Below are 25,410 nucleotides of genomic sequence, written 5' to 3'. Positions count from 1 at the left end.
CTATCTCTGCTGACCCACGGAGAACACCACGTGCCACCGACTCGTTCCAGGCCAGCCACATCCACAGTACACACCTCGTTAGAAGGCCATTGCTGTGGATGTGATGCGGTCCTCAGTATTGCTGTTCAGCCCCGGCCCCTGCCAGGTCACCTACGCTCTGATACTTCGTTGGCGCTGTCTCAGTCTCCCACATCTGGGGAGGCTGACTGAGAAAGCAACCAGCATCCTCATCCATCAGTGTGCTGATGCATAATTTCAGGGGCATCAGGGGAGCTGTAGCCCTCAGCACCTGGTCCACTATCACCAAGGACACTGATATTCTCTGAATATGTTCTTCAAAGTCAGTTCTTCAATCTCCCAGTACGGGAGTTCTCTCTGCATCCCGAGGGATGCTGACAAAATCTGAAATAGGACCCCTGTAGGGAGTGCAATAGATCCGCACTAATGTTAGCTCATGGTTGGCTCTGCCTCTTTTTCATTTGTTTTTTACACCTGTAAATCATGAGAAATGCACTGTAACTTTTACATTGTGGGAAATCATTTCATGGGACTTCTATGTGGACTATTTAGGTAACAAGCAGCATAATATTGCACTTAATGCAGCTTTTGTAAAATGTTTGATGCTATTTAGTAAACTCACCCAGTCTGCATAGTTTAGTTGGAACACATTATTAAACTTAATGTCCAGGTGATCATACGTAGTGTGAGAAATGGTATTATAACTGTGATTAAATGGATGAAAAGCCATCAATGAGTCCGGGTCATTGTACAGTTTGATTCACGCATACTGTGACTAGCAATTTGAGATATTTATTTTTTGGGCTAGAATCAATCTACGGCTTGACTGTCTGACTAACCAAGTCACAATGTTGTATAGTATGCTTTGTGCTTCATCTCATAAATATTTGCACAACACTGTGTGCAATTTAAGGGCCAGATGTAGCAAAGGTTTTTACCCATTCTGTGTCTATGGGAAAAAGTGTTTGTACATATGGACCTAAGTCTTTTAGAACTGTATGCTAGTTATAGGAGGATTTGAGGTGTGATCCTATTTCCAGTGAGAGTGACACCATTTCCATTTCACCCACATCAACCTCAATACTTGTAGCAAAATCAACGACCTACCACAACGTCAAATCGGCTTCATAGATTTTATTATACTGTAAATCTCTATGGTATAACTCACATTTTAGGCATGTATATGACCTTTTACCGTTTATAGGAGTTTGGGGACTACTGTTATGAGATTTTTTAAATAGAAGCATGTGAGTATGGCCCTGTTAATTTTAGAATTTAATTTGCTAATATATGCAGTTACTTAGTATTTTATATGTACTATAACTTCATTTTTACTATTGCATGTGTCTTGTATGTAATGTCTTAATTAACTATGTATGTTAACTAAATAAACTTGGATTTTAAATTTGAAAAATTTCAGTTAATGTAACGCAGATTATTATCTGTATTATGCATTTTAGATTTTGGATGTATCGACATGCTAGCATCCAAAAATGGAAAAAATATTTCAAAATTAATCTGTTATTTGTAGCACTGTAGTATTGTAATCAACATTTGCAGTTGTGGTGTTGTATACGTAGTATTCTGGTTATAGTGATTTTTGTGCCTTATTTAGACTTTGGAAGATAGGATACTACATCACACACGACGGACGTCCTGTCTGCCATATTACAACTGCATTATAGCCAATGACACTTGGAATATAGTGTTTTGCATATCTGCCACATTTTTATGGTGTACAAACAAGGCCCTTAGCGTTGTACTGCTACATCATGTCTGTGTTCTAGTATTTTTATGTTGTAGTCGTGCTATTGTATCAATGATGTGGTGTTGGTGTGTTGGAGTAGTAGAACTGTTGTATATAAAGCATTGCATTTGTTACCTTGTGGTTTTGCACATAGTTCTATTGTTGTAGTGCTGCACATGTAGGCTTGCACTTGCCCTGTAGCAGTCAATTCACCTTTAGATAATTGCAAGGCTGTAGGGCTTAAGCTGTCATTGTGGTTAACATGATATTGGTTTAATGACGGGTGTAGGAGTAACAATGTTGCTGTAGTGCTGCAGTGTTGCAGCTGTAGTGCTGCAGTGTTGCAGCTGTAGTGTTGTAGCATTGTATTGTATTGAAATATTACAGTTATGTATTGTGCTTGTGGTACTGTTGCAGTGTTGAGGTGTTGTAATGTTTCTTAACTCAGACTATATTTTAGTGCTACACCTGTAGCATAAGAGTGTCATAATTGTAGTTTTGCAGTTGTTTTGCTGCTGTTGTAGTGGCAGTATTGGGTTTTCTTAGTGGTAGTCCAATAGCAGTGTTGTGACAATGTTCTGGTGGCGTAGCAAGGTTGTAGTATTGTAGTATTGTAACTGTAATGTTGCGTTTGTGATATTTTAATGTTCCAACAGTAGTGTTGTAGCGCTGCAGCAGAGGTGTTCCACTGTCAGTGCAATTCATGCTGTTGTAGTGGTGTGATTCTATTGATATAGTAGTAGTGTTGTAATATTTTTATTGTAATGTAGTTGTAGTGATGGATTATTGTAATGTTAAACGTCTGAATTGCTATCGTGTTTTAGAGCTGTACTGTTTTATTTTCGTAATGTAGTTGCAGAGCTTTGGTGTGTTTTTTCAGTAATTATAGTGTTGTATTCGTTAAGGTCTATTGTAGTCCTGGTGGTGTTGGAGTTGTGAGTGTGGAGCTGGAGTGGTGTAGCAATGTTGTGGTTATAGTGTTGTCATATTTCAAGTTCAGTGCTGAAATGTTGACAATTGCAGTGCTGTAGTGCTGAGGCAGTAGTGTTAATGTACTTGTAATGTTTTGTATGTATACTGTGTTGGAATTACATTGTGGTAGGGTAATATTTTTGCAGCAGTATATTAGTGCTACAGTTTTGCATTTACAGTATTGCAAGTGTTATGTGCTAGTATAGTGGTGTATAACATTGTATTTGTAGTATGTCTACTGTAGTAGTATGGTTGAAGTGCTGTGTTTTGCTAAATCTTTGCAAAGGGTTCGCCAGAGATTGCAAGGTTTCAGGCAAGGATTAAATGTGTCCTGCACATTCAGGCAGCAAGCTGTTGGATGCCATGCTTACTGCTTGAATAAGCATCCATAGCTGCCTAGACTACACTGGAATTTCTGCCTTCAAGGTAACCCAGAGGGATATTGCCCAAGCCCCATTGAGTAAGAAGGGCAGCAACCGACTACAGAGATCAGTGGTGGGCACAGGGTCTCAAACTTGAGCTTCTTCGTCATATGCCAAACAAACACCATGAGGTTCAGGAAAGGGAATTTCGAGATGGCGGTCTGCCAGGGAATTATAGCTTGGGTTAATAATTCAAGATACTGTAGAATCTTTCCCTGTGATGTCCGTTCCTGTTTGAATCATTCATAAGGTGATATTTACAGGTGATGGATGTGTCTAAATGAATTCTTATCCCTTTATTGGATTGCATTCTTAACCTACTTTCTACAATTTATGTTCCTGATTTTAGCTTCTTGCAGTTCGAAATTCTACTCCGGGGCGTAGCATCAGGGGGTGTTTGGGGTGTTACACCCCACTCTAAAAATGTTCTGTACTAAATAGCTGGGTACAAGGGCTTTCAGTCGTGTATGATAAAGTGTCTGTCAGATTTCACCCATGCACACACTCCCCACACACACACACACACACACTCTTGTCTCTCTATCGAAGGTCTTAAAAAATGTTGAGCTTGAAAAACATTGGGCCTGATTCTAACTTTGGAGGACGGTGTTAAACCGTCCCAAAAGTGGCGGATATACCACCTACCGTATTACGAGTTCCATAGGATATAATGGACTCGTAATACGGTTGGTGGTATATCCGCCACTTTTGGGACGGTTTAACACTGTCCTCCAAAGTTAGAATCAGGCCCATTGTGTTTTAAGTGCCCCTAACAATCTAAAAATCAGCCCTACTCTCTCGTTCCACTGTCCCTTAAGCCCCCCGCATGTTCTGCTTCTCATATGATGTATTTAACAAGATATCTCTGTGTCCCACTGTTGGGAAATCTGAAGTTCACACACCCCCAATCTTAATGACCAAGCTTTGCCCCGGAATCTACTAGACGTAATCATGGATAACATTACTTGTGTCTTTCTTTTTTTCTGACTGGGGGGGACTTTGGTGCCATGCTATTAACATCAATATTAATTTTCACCTTTAATACAGAACTGCAAGATCTTCAACTAGGTTTTTATTTTTATCTTTTGCAGGTTTTTCTCCTACTGGGGACCACTTATGGAGAAAAGTGACACCTTTTACATGTACTATTGATTGCAGGGTGGTACTCTGGCTACTGGAAGAAATTGCCCTTTCTTCAGGCGCTCAAGAAGGAGAATCAACAGACCTTCTCGGCATACGGTCCTTGACATAGTAGTAGTGCTGTCACATTTTAGTTGTAAGGTTGTTGCAGTACTGCAGTGTTGTATTTGTAGTTTTGACCATGGTTCCTGATCACCACCAGGCCATTGGTCATTTCTAAATTTGGGTGGTAGTTGTTTGTGATGTTGTATGTAATGTCCTTGGCCACCCTGACACCAAACTCTGAATCTGGCCATTGGTGTTCAAGGAAATATTTCAGGGTGGATCTGCTAAGCTAATGGTATTGCATTTCATATCCCCAAAGATTAATATAAGTCTGAACATCACCAGTGGGAAAAACACATGTGCAGACCCTCTGTCCTGTGTTGTCTTCCCTCTTACATTTACTCCAAAACAAAACAATCTACTCTGTGGGTGGGTGCGCCAAACGTAATAAATTGATGGCCATACCTAACTCTAAGGTTGTTCCACCCTATTCTTGGTGAGACCTGTGCTTTGCTACTTTGGCACTGTTTAATCTCCTCCGCTGGCCTGAACTAAGTGCTACACTGGAGCCTCCGGTATTGATTCTCTATGCCCAAATCGAAATCCTGGGTGCAAAGAAGTGGCATGTGTGTAACTGTTATGTGTCTTTCTCTGCAAAAAACCTGCTCCCCCAACACCACAGTACCATTTCCGATGGACATCATTTTATAATATGGCTCTCTGCAGCTGTAGCGAACCTCAGCCAGGTAGTCGTAATTGTCAGGGTTGGTGAGGAACGTGTGCTGAGCATTGTCAACATCTTCTGGGGTGGGACATGTGACCGCTAAAAATAAATGAAAGGAGATTAAGTTATTTGTGAAACATCTACAACCAACAAATACAGAAGAGAGGATATGAAGTGTATGACAAGGAGGGTTAAGTGCCTTGCCTGCCCCCTTTATCTCCACAATCCTGTGGAAGTTATTTTGCATTTGTATCATGTATGCTGCATTAATATTAGTTATTCCACATCCTCAACTATATATGTGTAGTGGAATTAAGCTATTGCAAATCAAACAAAATCATTATGATGTGTTTTAGTGTTGTTTCTTGTTTAGGATAACCTAGGCCTCGGTTATTCCTCAACTCATTATTTTTTAAAATGGCTGTTTGAACATGATGTTCATTGTATGTTTATATTTCTTGCTTAACACCGCAACCAGCAAAATGTACAGTTTATTTTGTATGACATAATAGTCTTAAAGAACTCGCTGGAAGGAGCCATTTTACAATTTCAAAGGCTCTTCTTGCTAGCATACTGTATTGCATTCAATCATGATGGTGTTCTTTGAAACTTCTGGATGGTATTAGGTCGGAAGGGGTGAATCAATATTCATGTAGTGGGATAGCGCTATAGTAATAGCATTATTTAACATTTTAGAATATTGCAGTATGAATTGCTGAAAATATGATGCTTCTGATGACACCATGCTGACTTTGCAGTTTCTATCATTTCCTATGGTGACATATGTTATAAAAGACCCTTGAATTTGGGGGTGAGCCAGCCTCAATCACCCTTTTTTGACTCAGCCCTTTCATATTGACTTTAGTTTGAAATTCTGTTTTGAGGCTTGTCTCTGGTGACATATTATCTCATACTTTTGAGATCAACACTGTCCCTGACCCTCCAGACCGGGCATGCCACTTCATGTAGATTATCTAAGTGATGGAGTACCCATAATCCCAGCAGTTGAACTCTGTAAATGTTTAAGCAGTTTTGCACAACACAGACTTACGCTGGCATTGTGGTTCTGTACGACTCCACTTCCCATCACCTTGGCACTCTGTCCGGAAGGACGTCTTGCTGTCATAGCCCTGCATAGTAACGAGGATCACATCAACACCAGGTTTTATGATAATCCTAAAAACTGAAATAATATCACATCCCTTACTAAGTAGGTAATTATGGTGAGCATTGATTACCCTGGTCTCTGACAGATGTTTTTTTTTTTTTACTATTCTTTCCACTTCTGGGGGCAATGGTCCTACAAATCCTTCCCATGTACTCACAGGGCCTATTCATGCCATCAGCCAATATAGGCAAACGTCTAAGGAGCAGGTCTCCAGGTGGCATCTTCATAGTCAGCTTTCAACATTCTCAAATTGGCTCATTTCCTCTATAGTTACATACTGCATATGAGTCCATTTTATACAAATTTATAGAATTCCTACCCTTCTTCGCCCTGCATTTGGCATCCTATGATGTAATCTGGTGGCACAAAAGAAAAGTCACACAAGGACAGATTAATACATGGGGGTTCCAGCATAGGCCAAAAGGACTTTCTCTCCTTCTTACAGCTCCTCCATCATCCTAACTTGTATCTTCACTGCATCTCAAACTGGGCAGGCTAATAACTGTATTTTAATTTTTTACAAAAAAAAAAAACAATTTCAAGGACTCATAGTTAAGGGGGTTTGAAAGATACCATAGGAGCACTCCCTTGGACGTCCGGTGTGACAAATGACAGCCATACGAATGGAAAGGTTGGACCATGCAGACACTTCTCGAGCATCAGCTCACCATCACTGTCCCCATCTACATTTTGGCCATATTGTCCAAGCCATTTATGAAAATAAAGTTTAATCGCCCTTTATTACCTTACACCAGTGCAATACTCAGCTCCTGTTTCTTCATTACAAGCAGACCCAGGCACAATACTGCATGAATACTGCACATTTTGTGTCATGGTTACCCACTCAAAATCTACTTAAGAGGTGGTCAAGAACTTTGGGGAGTGAAGAACTGCTGATATATTTTATTCTCTTAAATGTGAGCAATCCTTTGCTTCTTACAATCTTTTCACCCCTGGATAAATAGGGCACAGTTTTCTCTCACCCAGTAATTTTGAGTATGAGAACACAAGCCACTCAGAAAGTACAGGGTCAGTACTCACCCCCCCCCCAACCCACTCCCTACAAATTCTCTTGCATCCTAAACACAATGAGAGCCTATGCATTTATTAACCCCTTATAATCTGATTGTGTAGCAGTTGTGAGTTTTTTAAATATATACCAGTGACATAGTGAATGTTGAGCAAGAGTTAGAACTGGGTTGTATTTCATCTGCTCACTGTGCTTTTCCATTTATCTTTGCTAATGAAATATAATTATTGTCCTACATCTCTTAAACAGCACCAGGTTAACTCACTAAATAACATCTAGACAAGTTACATATTATATCTAGATTTGCTGATCTATAGGAGGGACTCATCGTCCTCACCTGATTTCACTGATGTTACCATTTGGTGGCCACTGAACCACAGTGTTTGGTTCATTTTGGCTCCTGATTTCACTTTAAAAGGAGCACAACTATTATTTTTGTATGGAATGTTCTGCCAGTTTTGCACAGTATCTATCCCACATATTTGTTTAAAAAGTTTCAAACAGCATCTTTAGGGATAAGATTCAAGGAAAAGTAAATCACTATTAACTCTGCAATTATTGTAACTGTAAGAACTGGGAAGATACTCATTCAGTGATGAGACCCAGAGAAAGAGGTTAGCACATTCATATGCAGGCTCATGGAGGAAAAATCTTACCTCTTTGACCTCATAGCCCTTCAGGCACACCACCGTCACCACATCCTTAAAGACATACTTCGGCTGCCTGGGCTCCAGGATGGAGTTCGGTAACACAAGGTTAGGACAAGGCACAGCTTGAGAAAGATAAAACAGATTGTACAAGTTGGGTGGCAGGAATGGGTATGGGGTTGGAAAGAGTTGAGCAGTCTTTGATAATAGGGAAAGGTTGGACCTGAGAACTATGTCCATTAAAGAACTATCAGGAGAGGTGAGGCCACCAGATGAAGAAGTGCAAATTTAGCCAAAAGGCAGTGCCTTCTCCCTGCCAACTAGCACTTAGACCAAAAGCCACTATCTCTCTTTAGGTGAGCCTAGGATGTAGTCTAGTTTCATTCATCAGTTTTCAGGGAGGTACAGCTACACACGACAGGAGGGCCCATTCAATTTCTCACATATGAATCAACTCTCACTCAGTCATCAGTGTGTACAGTAGGCCATCAGTCCTCTTCCATTAACCCCTCGACCACCTATACTTCCTCGTTTAATCATTCATCAAGACATTCCCCAACCCAGTCGTTGATCACATCCCATACTGCCACCCATCATACATTTTTCAATACATCACATATTATTGAGTCATTCACAAACCACCCATGCCTGCATCTGTCACTCATCTATTCAGTGGCTTTATAACTATCCATGAAGGTGTGGACAGTGGTTAAAACTATGGCCAACTATGGCATTGTCTTCAAGAGTCTACCCCCTTTCGTGGCTGCTCACACAGAAAACATTACCAAATGACCAAATAGACAAATACGCTGGAAGTCATGTAGAATGCATCAGCACCAGAATATAAAATGGCTGATACCACACCTCCTTATGTCTAAGTCCTTCTAGATGGCTGTTCTCATCACTTGTCACAGGACGCTTGTTCCAGACTTGTACCTTTCAAAGGACTGTTATGTTTCACCAAGCGTGGGTCTATCTTTGTTATGTATGATACCTGCTACTTTGTCCTTGATCAGCACTCACCCTCCTCATAGTAGCGGATTTTCCAGCCTTTGTTTGCACCTCCGCTGTCCGTCTGGAATATGATGTCCACTGTGTTACTCTGTGTCTCTATTTTTGGTGGGTTAGGGACACTCCTCCCGCAAAAAGGACCAAAAGTGCGACCATTTGCATTGAACTGTGGATAAAAAGTCAAGGTTTACAAAAGCAAGCCACAAAGCAGTAAGACCTTACAAGCTCCAAATTAGGGGTTTTATAGGTAAGTGTTCTTACTGGAACACAAGTAAAGATACTTGATCTGCCTCTTCATGTTGTTCGGTCTCAAGCATGCGGAGGAAAGCTTTTCCTTTTATACCCTTAGATAAGCTCTCACAACGACTTATGTTATTGCATTAGCCCTCATGTGGGACTCTCAGGATATTGCACCTACACTCTGGGATACTCTCTCTCTGAACATTAGAGCCCTGGACAACTGTCTGGGCTTTAGACAAGCACTGAAATATTCCTGTCCTGTTAACTAAATCTGTCTGCTATGAGCACTCCATGTAGCTACAGATGTTTTTAGTACCAGGAAACCTTCATGTGTCGGTGCACTTTATCAATGCTAGTAATCATAATAATGACAATAATAATCTGAGAAATGTATGTGAAAGCTGAATATTTTTTGGATTGAAAGTCCCAAAGGTGACTGAATATGTTCTTTATCTGGGTGCTTACTCACCAGCCTGATTCTCTTTGAAGCTCCTGATGTTCAAGAAGGCTTGAACCATACTAGTAACACACCTGGTACCCTTTTGCACAAAGTTCTCTGGGGTCACAGTGGACATGTGCATCCACTGTCCCCATCCCTGGGGCATCTTGGTATTACAGAAGAGGCCGCAGATGCTTGTGTGGTCCCTTCTGTAATTCAGATCATGCCGGCATACATACAGCATCAGCACATTTCCAAAGGGCACTCCCTCATTAGTATGGAGGAAGGGGGATCTGTGTCCCTCCTTAGAAGTACATACAGGCTGAATGCCTCCTGCACGGTGAAAGACGAAGCACTGCTTCAAACAGCAAATCCACCTTTCACTATTATGGTGGCCCAAGATTGTAGCTGCCTGCGGACCACTGCGGACCAGTGCATTGACTTTAGCGACTTAGTCGAGGGCAGTGGGCCATATCCAAAATGCAGCCCCTGACCTTGGCCTCAATAATTCATGGGACCAAAAGAAGATTGTTTGAGTCGCTAAGAAGTGCAAAAGCATCTGGGTAACCTGATCTCAGTGTGCGGAGTAGTAGCTCTAAATGTCCCTGTGTACCCCAATTCTATCCTCTGTGACCTTCTTCAATGTGCTTAAATCCAGTGGGCTAACAGAGGAATATGTCTCCAAACTCACCAACAAGCTGTCATACAAACATTTTCCGCTGCCATCAGACTCAATGTCGAAGGCTTCACGCTGGAATGTCACCACAATCTGGTACCCAAATTCCAGCTGGATACGGTACTCACAGCGGGAGTTCTCAGGGTAAGGGTTAGGGTAGTTGGGGCTTGAGATTTCTCCCTTTAATTCTGTGTACACTGTTCCACTGCAATTCACTAAGAAAAGACATAATTATACAATCAGTAGTGTCACAACACCACAAAGTGCCTTCATGGAAATCTCGTGAGGCAGAAGGCAGGACAAAGAACACTACAAGGTTTAATTAGGGATAAATATAAAAAAAAACATCTGTTTAAATGAGTTGATAACACGTTTACTGTACAGACATGGTATTGCTGGTGCAATAGCATGCCTTCAATTTTGGAAAGAGATGAAGACAGACCACTTTGAAGAATACTACATCACAAAGGAGCAACAATCCAATATCCTTTATTGAGCACATGCTTGAATTTGGATCCTGTACAGCAACCAAATGTCTTTTGGGGTAGATTTGCACTACACAAAATACCACATACATACATAATAATCAGAGATGATATGTGTGTGTGTGTTTTTGCACTGTGTACTATATGTGTCACTCTACTTTAGTAATTGGCTGGGGAACATTATGGAAGATTATAGACTACGTAGCAATTCATGAATGTACTACTCTTTAAGGAGACTCCTTTCAACCAGCAGACCCCCGTTACGTGTTCAAAAAATTTCAGATGCTATTTAGATCCCCGGGTCCAATATACACAACGCTTGACACCTGCACCCCTGCATGAACAAAGACAAGGAGGGCAGGTAGAGTTAACAGGCGAAGATACCTTAAGAATCTGATACCCTCAGTAGCCCCCTAAAAATAGCTATCATCAATAGGCCACTATTTTCAATTAAAATTTCATAAATAAAAAGCAGTAAGCAGGCATTTAAAACACTTGAGGTTTCATATCTCTGTGATAACTTCTAAGAACTACAGCTCTTCCTATTCCACTCTGTGAATTTCAGCTTAGTTGGCCTAGTAGCAATGTCTGGAATTACAGAGACTTTAATTCTTTCCTGATATCTAGAAATGCCTGTAAGGGGCCTCTGTCACTGTACTTGGGTCAGTAAAGGCTTCTGTTTTCCACCCTTTTGCCAGATGTAATTCCTTCATGAAACCACCAGGAGGAGTGCTCTGCACCAGTATCCCAGAGAAAAGCCAGGTCTTCACACTAGAGGGCACTGTGAGTGCTTTGGCAAATTGAAATATAGATACCACTGTCTTGGCTGCCAACTCCCAGCCTGCAAGATTAGAAGATTCCTCCCTCGCCACCTGACCTCCACGTACTTGTATGTTGCATACTAAGCTTTGCATTCATTAGCTTCTATATATTTTTTAGAAGTTTATACGTCACTGTGTTTTTACATTTTGGGCAGGTAGGTTAGGGTTTTCACCGTCCGCAAGAATGGAAGACTGGTGGGTCCCGTAGGAGGAAAGGGACCGACAAGCCTAAGCGCATGCTTCACTTGGTTTTACTTGCATTTGATACGGATTTATTGCACATTTAGGGAATGTTATTAGGGGAGTCTGTTAGGAGGCAGAGCCAGGCACAATATTTCCTTAGGCACAGACCTGCCACATTAAAACATTCATTTTTCAGTCTACATGGTGTTGGGATTGATTCTGCCATTCTACCCAAGAATGAACACTACTTTCCACGTTTCTCCATCCTTTTGCCTTGATGATTACCAGGACTGATACACAGACTCACTTGACCTTGCTTCAGCTGAGGTGTGTCTGTTTCAAATGAGTTATACCCCTAACTCTCTGCTTTGATTGCATTTCATAGTTTTAATCAATTGTGGTTTGATAAGTAATGTTTTTAGTTTAATGGTGCTTAATAGGAAAGGTGCCTTAAAGTCCCATTCTATAAAATAAATAAATTGTAAATTTCGCACTTGTATAGCGCACTACTCACCTCTTAGGGTTGCAAGGCACTGTACGCATACCGCTGTGGAACCCCTCCTGGCTTTTCCCTCTGAGGCACCCACTCCTGGACAACCCTCAGGGTGAAGCCAGGCATCCAAGCACTGTCAGGGCCGTTGTGGAGATTAAGGAAACTATTGCCCAGAGTTACACCCATTAATCAGATTAGGCACTGAGGCGAAAATTATCTGGTCCAAGAGAATTGAGCCCAAGACCCACTGAGGCAGGAATTGAACCCTGGTCCCAGGCCAGATCTCTGCATCAGGGTCTGCCGCTCTAACCATTGTGCCACACTTCACCACTTCAGAAGAGAGCGGGACATCACCTTCAGAGCAGAGATGGGTTACAGTTTGAGGGTGGGGGCTCACCTCCACAGGATCTGTTATCATCATGCAGGAAGTATTCTGGGGGGCAGGTGCAGAAGTAGCCTCCAATGTAGTTGTTGCAGAAGTGGCTGCACGCATCCTCGAGGTGATCCTCACACTCGTTCACATCTACAAGAGACAGAATAAAATGCGTAAATCAAACTATAGGCAAGTAAGAGTTGAACAAGCATTGGCAAAGCAGATAGGTCCGGCTTTGGAATACTGCGTACACACAACACACAGGGACACAAGCACAGAGACTGGAGATGGTTGTAGGATTCCACGTGCACTTGGATCAACAGGCATGCAGACACAAAGATAACACACAAAGGTGCATATGCACAGCAATTTACACAGACTACACAAAGTGATACAAATTAAAAGAACACACAACTGACACACAAGTGCACAGGCACACCTCCACAGCTATCACATGGATCAAGTCATGTGTGATCCCTTCAGCCAGCCATGGATTTTTTGCTAAAATAATTTTGAATGCAGGGGTTTTTGAGCCCATATTTGGAACATTAAAATGAAAGCTACAGGTTCTTGAAAAAAACTCTAAAATCAGAGCGACTGCAGTTGTCAAACATAACAATGGATGGAAAATAAAACAAAAATACACATTTGGGCTTCTTGATGATGGCAACCTGGCTTGTTTTTGTTTTGCTGCTTTTAAAACAATACATGTGTTTTGACATTTTGCAACAAAATAAATGAAATGTTTGAATCACACTCTTTTAGGCTAGCAACTTTTTTCACAGGCCTATAATAACATTTCATTGTAGCCATTGAATCGTGTACAAACAACCATTACAATGCGACCCTGGGGAATCCTGTTAGGACACAATGTTTCTGTCTGATGACATAAAACCTAATAAATGTTTCCAAAAATCTTGTCCAATCAGGTGTAGGTTTTCTATTGCACAATCGGGCAACCGGTCTATCTGTATGAATATTGGCCCGCCACTTGATTTTCTTGATCCACGAACCACTCTACCCCGTGCATGCTAGGAGTCGCTTACTGGAGTTCACTACAGAACAGAAACCAAGATACAAAAGAAGCCATCAGACGCTGCATCACTGGCAGCAGAGAGAAACACAATGCATCACACCAGGGGAAAGACCACTTCCTCCAGGTGGTCGGGTAACAACCTACATATTAGTAATTGAGGGATAGAGTTAAGGCTTTTAGCCCTCCTACTCCAACTCCTCCTTACCTATTCTCACAAGTCACAGAACCTCTGAGCAGGAGGAATAGTGGGCACAGAATATTTTAGTTGTTGTAAACTTCCACACACCTGCAGGATATGCCAGGGCACACCTGGGGCCGCGTCTGGAAACAGGGCACACCTGGATGTGCAGCTGGCAAGAGGGATGCAAGACAACATCATGCAAGTGGGTGCATCGAGGCAAGGGTCTAGTAGTGAAATAGTAGAGGATTGTGCAGGGAGCTTAAGATGTGACCCTCATTCTACCATCATAGACTCCTACTAGAGACCTGAAATCCGCTCGGTCCCCACAAGGCGTAGAACGGACAGGATCTCAGTCCGTTCATTACTGTGGATAGTTTAAGATGCACTGTAAGCCACGTAGCCAGGATCTAGACAGGAATGACCGTGATGCCCACTATACCCCCGCATTCTAGTGATGCCAACGACTAGCTACCCTACTCACATTCCCCATAGGCCCTTCTCCTCCTGAAATATTACATTGGCCCCAGAAGCAGAGGCACATTCTCTGTCCCTTCATTCTCAGCTGACTTGCTTAACATTAAGAAACAATTCCTGGCCACTTGTGAAGAACCCTAAAACTACTGAGAAGAATTACATATTCAAAACTGGTTGGATGTCAGACAGTGGTTGAACATGGTGGTGCCCAGTGAAATGAGAGCTTGTTTGGTAGAGAAGATTGGTTGGCTATGGCAACTGCCTGCTAATGATGGCTCTTTGAAAGCAGCAATTTATAAGTTATAGTATATGTTTGAGAGATGCTAATATGTCCCACCCTACTGGACTAGCACAGAAAGCACAGGTGCTGCTTTTGTACAGGGATTGCTACCTGGTGTACAGAACCAGCATGCACCCTCTGTATCAGGTGTCAAACTAAGAACCGAGGAGGTTTAGTTATGGTAGTCAATCATTGTTTGACCACACAAGAAAGGAAAATTAAGCAAACAAATCTAGTCTCATGGCTTTATGGGCACAACAGATCAGAAAATTGAGGGAATGGCGAAAGGCAAGCCAGGGAGAGAAGTACGGCGAACAGAGAGGCAGCGAGCAGGTTGGAACAATGGCAGAGGGAGAGGAGAGTGAGCCCTGGGCCACTGGAAGACAGAGGGCCCCAACCTAACGCAAGAGATTCCTTCTCAGTGTGAGCCTCCAGAGGTTACCCAGATTACACAGAACTAGTATCCTGATAACTAGAAGAGCCGAGTGATGCAGATTCCACAATACAGTGCATCAATCCTAGTTGATTGAAATGGTTCTTATGTGAAATGTTTGACTAATCGAAAACTCACATCTTGTCTGCTTACCATGTTGGAAGGGATAGTATGATTGGTGCCTCGGTGACCCACCGGTATGTGCCTATGTGCCCTCCATTCCTTTCATCAAAAAATGATTGTCACTCTTGCGTCACTTGTCAAGCTCACAATATAAGGAAAAGGATCTCAACCACCCGCTGCCCACCCACCTCCACACGGGCCCTTTGTCCATTTGCAGAGGGACTTTATTCAGATGCCGGAATCTCGCTGCTACTCCTGTGTAACTGTCATTATAGGTATGTTATTGGTGTGGCCTATCCATGTACCCACCCAGATGCCACCATAGTAGCTAAGAATTTGGGGCATTTTTCCCCCTGCCTTGGGGTACCTATAAGGTTGTCTTGTGATCGGGCCCCCAATTTATTTTCTCTGTAGTTCAAGAAGCGTGCAGTGCTTTAGGGATCAGGCAGCATTTCCACTGAGCCTACCACATTGAATCCTCTAGAAAAGTACAACTCCACTCTAAAAACTAAGATATCCAAAATATGCTCTGGAACACAATTGCAGTAACTAGATGCTCTGCCCTCTAGTCAATCTGTGCCACTCCATGAGAAAAAACAAGACTGGGCCCTTACAAGATAATCGTGGGCTGAACTTAAGTCTCACAAAACCACCTTAGACTTTTACTTGAGTGATGAAGTTGTTTTGCAATACTGCAGGCAACTGATTCACTGTCTCTGCAATTTCCATTCTCAAATTCCAGCTGCCCGGCCTGATTGTCTTACTGAAGCATGCCCGACAGATGCCCGGCAACTGGATCTTTGTGAAGGTTCATCAGTGGAAGTCAGCTCTTAGGCTTCTCTGAAAAGGATTCTATCAAGTGCTGCTCACCACCAACACTGCTGTGAAGAGCTATGGCATTCATGCCTGGCTTCACCCTGCTCACTGCAAGAGAGTGCCTGCCCACCCATCAGCACCTGCTGTATCTCCTGCCTCAGTCAAGCCATCTGTTGCTTCTCTGAACCAACATGTCCCAAGGATGCAGAGGGAGGGGCACAAGTGTATGTGCCTTTGTATCCTCAATACTATCACTGGATGTGGTCTGCCCCTCTCCTTCCAGATTCCTTCAGGATTACTGCACCATCACTGCCACCTTGGTGAGAAGTATGGAGAATATTATGCCTGTGATCAACAAGTATATACACAGCTACCTACAGACTAGTCTGGAACCTACTATCATGGGTAAGTGGTCCTCGCTACTTATCACACTATGGACCAATTCCCTCTTTGGCAATTCCCTCTTTGAAAGCTCCTGATTTTTTAAATGAAATGAACAGATTGATGAGAATAAACCTGCTTTAGGTTGTCACCTATAGGTGCAAAAAGATGGAGATTGAGAATTCATATGATTGTTGTTTAAATGGAGTGTATTTACTGAATGCCATGTTGCTTGATTTGAAACAATATTGTATGCCTCTATTTGGCCTTTTTGCTTCTGAAGTATACAGTCTCCCTTTCATGCTTGGAGCAAAAAAGTAAGAATTGTCCATTTAGCCAGCTCAGTGTCTGGAAGATCCCTTGTTGTACCATTTTCAAGGTCCTCTTCTCATGAGACAGCCATGCAACTGCTAGCACCACTGTCTAAAGTTTTGACCTGTTAGGTATATCCTTCTTTGTTTACCTATGTGAAGATAATGTATAAAAGTTGGGTTAATTTGGAGAGGAGCAGGCACAATATAGTCAACGGCTTCATGAGGTGGAGCGCTGTCTCTCTTTGCTGCATGATCACTGTTTTTGCATTGCAAATATAATTGTATACATAAAATAGGCTCATAAGGTATTTTATTTCCACAGTACACAGGAGAGTAGGATGATCTCTTGACTTCAGATAATTTCATGCACTCTCTCCTAAACTTAACTTTTCACATAAAATGCATTGCTTTCAGTTGGATTGAAGTCATTTTCAAAACTTACTGTTAACTATTTGCAAATGAAACAATTGTTTGGCATGAAAAATATTTCAATGAAATTGCCCTTAAACCACTCTGCACTTTTTACCTAAAATTCCAATTTAATTTGTTCAATGAATGTATAGCAATACTACAACACCCAGAATGCAGTGATTGATCACATGAAAGTTCAGGCCTGGAAACAGTGTCTGTGATAACCCTGAAGAAGGTAGTAATTTTATCGAAAGGCCACCTACCCTCAGCCACATAGTATGCTGCAAAGCCAGTGTGGCGCTGCTGGTTGGAGAAGTCAGACTTGAAGGTCAATGTAAGACTGTTGGACGAGAAGTACTTTTCATATTTAAAGACGGTCTCCTTCCCAGCCTGGCCAGATCCCTGACCACAGAGGGTGGCTTCAACCACATCACCAATCACAATCTGGGAGCAAAGAAAAAGGAGAAACAGAGCTCAATCCAAAGCGGCAGCAATGATGACCATTCTAATACGGAAACCCACGCACAAAGTACTAACCTCCTTTTACTCCCTAGTGTTCCAGTATTGATACCTGCACACTGCTCTGCCAATGCATATCAGCCCTGACCTCCATCAGCCTCCTTCTCCAGTACTGGGCCCAACACACAGCTCACCCAATGCACCTTCACCCAGGCTTTTATCATCCATGCCACTCCAGTAGTGGGACACACACAAAGCTCTGCTGGTGTACCAACCCTAACTTAAATCATCCCTACTTTTCCAATACAGGGACCCACTACCAGCCCAGCTAGTGCACTTCCATCCAGACATCCAGCACCTCCCTAGTCCACTACCAAGCACCAAATGCAGCTCAGCCTATGCACCTCACTTCTGACCTTTATCATCCTTACTTGTGCAGTACTGGAAGCCACAAGCAGTTCAGCCAGTGCACCTCAAATCTGACTCTCATCATTCTTACAGGTCAAATGCTGGGAACTGACCCACAACAGTCAATGATCCCAAACCTAGGCCACGCTCTAAAGCTGCTACCCGTACACAGCTCAGCCACTACACCTGAATTCTGACTGTAGCACTCTTCTGTTCCAGTATTGAGAACCACACACAGGTCAGCACCTACACCTGAATCCTGACCTGTAGCACTTTCCTGTTCCAGTACAGAGCACCACACTCAGCTCAGCCACTACACCTGAATCCTGACCTGTAGCACTTTCCTGTTCCAGTATTGAGAACCACACACAGGTCAGCACCTACACCTGAATACTGACTGTAGCACTTTCCTGTTACAGTACTGAGAACCACACACAGCTCAGCCACTACACCTGAATCCTGACCTGTAGCACTTTCCTGTTCCAGCACAGAGAACCACACTCAGCTCAGCCACTACACCTGAATCCTGACCTGTAGCACTTTCCTGTTCCAGTACTGAGAACCACACACAGCACAGCCACTACACCTGAATCCTGACTGTAGCACTTTCCTGTTCCAGTACTGAGAACTACACACAGGTCAGCCACTACACCTGAATCCTAACCTGTAGCACTTTCCTGTTCCAGTACTGAGAACCACACACAGCTCAGCCACTACACCTGAATCCTGACCTGTAGCACCTATTCTAATACAGAGAACCACACACAGCTCAGCCACTACACCTGAATCCTGACCTGTAGCACCTATTCTAATACAGAGAACCACACACAGCTCAGCCACTACACCCGAATCCTGCCCTGTAGCACTTTCCTGTTCCAGTACAGAGAACCACACACAGCTCAGTCAGCAAAACTCAACCCAGAAATTCCAAAGAATTTATCAATCAATTAATATGGTTTAATTTGAACAGAAATTCCACAAGAACTTTAGCTAATGAAGTACTATCCCTTCATCAGGGCAATGCCATCATAATTTACAGTAACTTCAAAGTCTAAATTAAGAAAATCAACAAATAATCGATGTTAAAACTAAACTAATCAGATACAAAAAACTAGATGAAAACCACCTACTATGAATTAAGACCTGAAAGGGCTGATAGCGACCCATTCAACATAAAAAAATGAAAAATCGATCCTGAGTCAATTGTTTGTTGGCTAATGACTATCTTATAAAAGAAATTGCTCTGAGTAAGTAGATCTGCTATTAATTTTAAAGCGAAGGGGATTAAATACTTACAATACTATGAGCCATAACAGAGCTCAAATATGTATGTGTATTACAGAGTTCAGAGAGAAGGATAGAAATCACACTGACATGCACACACTGGTATCATGATATAAGAGCGAAGTGGCAATACTGCATGACCATTTTGCTTAACTAAAGACCCACAATGGCAGAAAATAATTTAGAAACAAATAAAATATTTATGAATAATGTTAACCCAAATGTTTGCAATTAACTTGATTCAAGTCGTACTCCTTAAATGTACAGTCTTACCTGGATCAGGCAAACTATAGGTATCTCAGCCCATTTGCAGAGTAATCAAACCACCCAAAATATAAAATGGCACCCGTTTCTTTACAGGCCGCCATGTTGGAACAACGGTGTGACATGGGCGGTCCGTCCCTGGGTCTAACTTTAAGCGTATCTCTAACAAATTACATTTATTGAAAATATGTTAAATTTTGATGAACTGCAAATGAAATACTGAGAGATAGACTTTAGAATAGATTTTCAGTATGTATGCCATAGATCTAAGAGATCTAAGATGGTGTTTCACTGGGAAAATTATGATACATTAAAGTTAATCCTAGGGATAAAGCGCCAACGTGAACTCTTCCAAGATGGTGGACTCTTTTAAAGTTGTTGCCAATTTGACTTATTTTGATGCTTTCATTAAGATTCAAAAGCACTAACAAACCTGTATTTGAACTGACAGGGGAAAGTATGTAATATATTTTTAATAATTTTAATACATTTTTTAGAGATATAATCAAGATAAACTTTATGCCATCCATTAAAGATAACATTCTACTGTCAGTGAGAAAGTGCATTAGAGATAGACCCAGGGCTAGACTGTCAAAGGGCAAACAGTGTCAAAGATTGGACTTTTCAATTTTCTTTCTTGATTGTCTGAGTAAAGAGCGATTTGTCCAAGTAGCCTTAGAGCCAACCTGTACTTGAAAATACAAGTAAAAGCAGTCAGATCCCTCCTGTAAAGGATTTCAGTTAGGAGGAAAACTCCAGAAAGTGCATAAAAAACTTCCTTGTCAAACTTAAGTACTTGATAGAAGATCACAATAATTGCAGAAGAGGAACAAAACAGTCATGTAGGTATTTCAACACCACTATGCTTGAACTTTGTGATGGATATATTTCAGCACTGTAATGACACTCAATAGTGTAAGTATTTAATTCTCGCATTTGAAGTGAAACAGCAGATTATTTTACTATGAGTATTTTATTTTCTAAGATACTCATGTGTCAACAAACACCTTATTGACGTTGAATGTCACTAATGGCCTTTGATGGCTAGGGAGAGCAATTAACGTTTTGTCTCAAATAAAACCATATTAATTGACTGATAATCCCTTTGAATTTCTGTATAATGGAAAGAGTAATTATAATATCCTAAATTTCTCGAGAATAAACTTAAGTTCAACCAATACGTAGATGTCCTCCATTTTGTTAGCTATAAAAAACTTAAGTTAGCGGTTTGGGAGATTTCCATCACAACTCAGGAAGCCAAGTCGCTCCCACTAGTGTAATATCACTTCAATCTAGACCTTCTTCCTGATTACTGGGGAAGTATTCGGACTCGTACACTGCTCATCCAATGCAACTCAAGCCTGAGATTCATCACCCTTGTTATTCCAATAGTGATCCTCACACAAAGCTCAGCCAATGGACCTCAGAACTGAAGCACTTTACTATTCCAGTACTGACAACCAACTGGTACTCAGACACACGGGTCAGTCAGTGCAGCTCAATCCTGACCGTACGGACCCCCTGCGTTTTCAATGGCAATACCTGCACCGAGTCATAAGCACAGTTCTCCGACTGCTCAATGTCAAGGTGGGTGAAGTAGATTCGGATTCCGTAGCCTAGCGGCACACTAACATTCCAGGACTCCTCCACATTATTAGGGTAACCCTGAGGGTAATTGGGTGACAGGATTTCGCCATACAAGCTGGGTGTTGCCGCACTGGCTGCTGGCACCAAGAAGATGAAAACAATGGCGGGCCTTAGAAAAGGTGACAAAATGGAGACAGTGTAAATGGTGCAACAAGCATTGGCAATTACAATATGTTTGGTTTGTAACTTAAAGTGCATCTTCAGCCACTGGTCTAGGTACATACATGCACTGTGTCACTCATCCTTGCAGTCTTGTGTCTATTGATACATCAACTGACTCATTCTCATGTGTACCCTCTCTCCTGTCCTCAATAAGACACACAGACAAATTCATTAGGTAGGTGTAGGCTATTAGGCAAATGGTGCAGACTTTTGAATTCGAAGAGTAAAGTGCCTAAATGTGATGAGCATTTGCCTACAATGTAAAATTAGTAAAAATGTAAACATAGCAGTGGCCGACAATCTTGTGACTTTATTGAGTATTGTGTATCATTGGTTTAAATTTTCAACATGACCACAATGGTTAAAAGCAATGTGATGGCTTCTTGAAATGGTAAACCAATTATGGACTATATACAGTACTATTTCAAGACGGCTACTCAGTAAATATAACACTGGTGGCCATCTTGGAATGGTATTGTGCATAGAGTACTATTGTTGCCTATATGTTGCATGTAAACATGGTGTCCATTTTGGAATGGGAAAACAATGCAGGTCCCAGACCAGCTCTCCCCTGCTGCTGCACCATTCTCTCATGTTTACTGCCTCATTCTCACTGCCTTCTCCTCCACTCCCCTTGTTTTCCTGAGTGCTTACTTCTGCTTTCTGTCTCGTTTTTACTGCTTTCTCCCTCCTTTCCTCCTGTTTTTCTGATAGTTTTCTCCTGCTTTCTGACTCATTTTCACTGCTTTCTCCCTTCTTTCTCCGATTTTTCTGAGTGCTTTCTCCTTCTTTTACCTTGTTTTTGCTGCTTTCTCCTTCCTTCCCCCGTTTTTCTGAGTACTTTCACCTGCTTTTTCCTTCTTTCTTGCACTCTTCATTCCTTTTTTTACCAATGCCGCTCCCACCTGTTTTCCCACCTCATGCCTAGCCCCACCCTCTGCCTCCCAGCGCCCCCTCCTCCCAGGACCTACTTAATGGAGGCCTCAGTGAGGCTGTGCAACTGACATGCCGCTCCCCCACCACTGGAGTTGCACCTAAGGCAAGCACGTCTGTGCCCATCCACGCCCAGGGCCAGGACCCCTGGCTCTTCCACACCACGAAGATACACCGTCACTGACCGATTCCTGGACTCCGGACACACCAACAACCATTGCTATCTGTCATCCCAGCTCTCAGGGGCCCACTGCCCGTGCACAGTGTACTGTGCTGAAAGGTCCCAGTGGATCACAGAATGTACCAACTCCATCGCCCCACCAAGACAGCCAAAATTCAAATAACAAAGCAAAAGAGCAAGCTGGTTCACAGGGGAACTGCACTCCACCAAATGCATCTGCCAAAAATTTGAGAGGAAGTGACGCTTCAGCAAAAAAACAAAAGACCACGCGGCCATCAGGACTGCCCTCAACCAGTAACACCCCCTCCTGAAAGAAACCAAATAGAACGCACTAGCAGGCCGCATATTAGTCAGCACAAACGACAGTAAAGAGCTTTTCACCATCGCAATGGAGTTTACCAATCCCGCAGCCACCGAGAACAACATCACTCACTCCCAGGAACTGTGCAACAACCTTGCAGATTTCTTCCATGACAAGATCTCAGCCATTTAGGGAAACTTTGAATGTCAACTATCTGCTGCAGACAGCTCACATGCACAAATATGAACCCCAAACACCTTCTCACCTACTGGGAACTCCTCCCCACACAAGACACTACCTCCATCATGAACTCCGTACACTCAGTACAAATTACACAATGGATATTTATAATACCTGTTTCTGGCTCTGTGCTCCAAATAGATAATTTTATTTTGGACATTGTTGTATACTCGAAAAAAAAGGGAGAATTTTACAGCAGGTGTTAAAATGTGATCTGTAGCAGCTACGTTTCATGCTGATGTAAAGGAATGTTAAGACAAGCTGTTAGACTTTTCATCCTTGGCGTGGTCTCCCTTAACTTTTTGTCTCTGTTCCCCAGGTTGTTGATGTGTGCTGGACTCTGATTTTACTGTTTTTGTAACTCTGGGCACTTTACCACTCCTAACCAGTGCTAAACTGCAAGTGTTCCTTTGCAAAATGTGTATCTAATTGGTTTATCCATGATTGGCATATTTGGTTTACTAGTAAGTCCCTAGTAAAGTGCACTGGAGGTACCAGGGCCTGTAAACCACCCACATAAGTAGTTCTGTAATCATGCCTCAGACCTGCCATTGCAGTGTCAGTTGTGCTGGTTGCACCTCACTCTAGACAGTGACACAAAAGGAGCTGGGGTGTAGTCTGCATTTCCTGATGAGCCATCTGTGCTAGGAGGGAGGGGTGGGGTGGTCACTTACACCTGAAAGGGCTGTGCCTGTCCTCACACAATGCAGTCTCCAACCCCCTGGTGAGTGTATGGGGCCTGGCCTGGGCAAGGCAGGATTTCACATTCACTAGAGACTTTGCTTTGAAGTAGGCCTACTTCAAAGGAGAAATTGGGTATAAGAAGGGCATCCAAAACCACATACTTTAGAACACTTCTGGAAACACGAGGAACCTCTGCATGGAGAAGAGCTGAAGAGCTGAAGAGCTGAGGAGAAGTGCTGCCCTGCCTGTGACTGTGCGTTGTGGAGCTATCCTGCAGTTTCTGCTTCTGCTAGAGTAAGAGGGCAAAGACTGGACTTTGTGTGCCTTCCATCTTGTGACGAAATCTCCAAGGGCTTGATTTAGAGCTTGCCTCCTGTTGTTTGAAGTCTCAGGGACAGCAAAGACTTCTCTCTGCCAGCACCTGGAGTCTCTGGAGAGACTCCTGCTTTGACAAGTGGTGCCCTATCCAGTCCCTGGAACCTTGAAAGGAAAGCTGGTGGAAATCCAAGGAAATCGACTTCGGACCAACGCCGCTGCTGAATCCGGTGACACCGCCTGCACCTGACGCCGTGACCTTCGCAGGAACGCGACGATCTTCGCAGGCCCAACGCCGCTGCAGCCCCTCTGAAGTCAGTGACTCCGTGGAAGTTGCCACACCACGTCGTGACCGACACCACTCGAAGTGCGCGGATTTAACATTTTGCACTGACGCACTCTTCACCAAAGGTACTGTACTTGGGGGTCTACGCGACTCCGTGTCCGGCGCCGCTGGTGTCGACTTGTTAGGAACGACTCCGTCACGACGCCATGTTAACACCTCATCGAAGCATTCTGTGTTTCTAAGCCCTATTTTTGAGTTTAATCTTTAAACATTCATAACTTGACTTGTGTATGTTGGATTTTTGGCATTTTGGTCTTGTTTTGTTTAGATAAATATTTCCTATTGTTCTATACTGGTGTTGTGTCATTTTGTAGTGTTTCCATTAAGTTACTGTGTGTGTTGGTACAAATACTTTACACCTAGCACTCTGAAGTTAAGCCTACTGCTCTGCCAAGCTACCAAGGGGGTAAGCAGGGGTTAGCTGAGGGTGATTCTATTTTACCCTGACTAGAGTGATGGTCCTTGCTTGAACAGGGGGTAACCTGACGGTCAACCAAAGACTCCATTTCTAACACGAGCCATGTAAGGTGATGAGATGGAGTCCTGCTTTCTATCTGGGTATTCTAACATTCAGCCAGGAAAGACCCAGGTGAACGTGCAGGTAAAGATACGTAATTTATTAAATTCATGTACGTATTTATTCATAGATGGTCACCCTAGGAGTTGCTGGTGAGCCTCTTTAATCACAGAAGAGCTTACGACCTCCACAATTAGGCTGGAAGAAAGAGATTAAGTGACTATTGTTTGTCAGATGAGCATTCCCATCCACCTTATCACTAGTGCATTATATCTTTGTGCACTTGACATAAGGTGGATGGGATATCAGCCATGTTTGTGATGGAGTATCCGTATGCCAAGCTCTAAATCATGCCCTCAGTCACTAGTGCAGGATTTTTTCACAGTGTGGACACTTAAGCTATAGAACAGGTTCCCTGCAAGTGTAGCCCTCCACATGAGAGCCCAAGCTGAACTCATTCAGGGTCAGTCAGAATTGGAGCCCTTCCTGCTGTGGCTGGCTGCCCCTTTGACAAAGGACGCAAGCAATTCAAAGGCACTGACAATAACAACCAAAACTTTAAGGGATCAAACACTAAGGGCCACAT

The 25,410-nt window shown here is 42.7% G+C and overlaps 1 protein-coding gene across 3 annotated transcripts in view; it reads right to left on the bottom strand.

Annotated features, from left to right (window-relative positions):
* Positions 1 to 25,410, bottom strand: part of LOC138303694 (complement C1s subcomponent-like) — a 66,105-nt gene that overhangs the window by 12,923 nt on the left and 27,772 nt on the right. For 2 of the 3 annotated variants that reach the window (XM_069243025.1, XM_069243023.1), the window contains exons 3-10: positions 21,041 to 21,254; positions 17,347 to 17,527; positions 12,659 to 12,784; positions 10,295 to 10,494; positions 8,937 to 9,090; positions 7,923 to 8,038; positions 6,120 to 6,198; positions 5,030 to 5,167 (exon numbers count right to left, since the gene is read on the bottom strand). In XM_069243025.1, coding sequence (XP_069099126.1) covers positions 5,030 to 5,167; positions 6,120 to 6,198; positions 7,923 to 8,038; positions 8,937 to 9,090; positions 10,295 to 10,494; positions 12,659 to 12,784; positions 17,347 to 17,527; positions 21,041 to 21,254 — 1,208 coding nt within the window. The remainder of the gene's footprint in view (positions 1 to 5,029; positions 5,168 to 6,119; positions 6,199 to 7,922; positions 8,039 to 8,936; positions 9,091 to 10,294; positions 10,495 to 12,658; positions 12,785 to 17,346; positions 17,528 to 21,040; positions 21,255 to 25,410) is intronic. The other variant, XM_069243024.1, reaches the window with a different exon arrangement.

This window comes from Pleurodeles waltl, chromosome 7, assembly GCF_031143425.1.
Source record: "Pleurodeles waltl isolate 20211129_DDA chromosome 7, aPleWal1.hap1.20221129, whole genome shotgun sequence".
Taxonomy (NCBI): Eukaryota; Metazoa; Chordata; class Amphibia; order Caudata; family Salamandridae; genus Pleurodeles; species Pleurodeles waltl.
The sequence above is the reverse complement of the archived record's forward strand: the minus strand, read 5'-3'. Positions and strand labels throughout refer to the sequence as shown.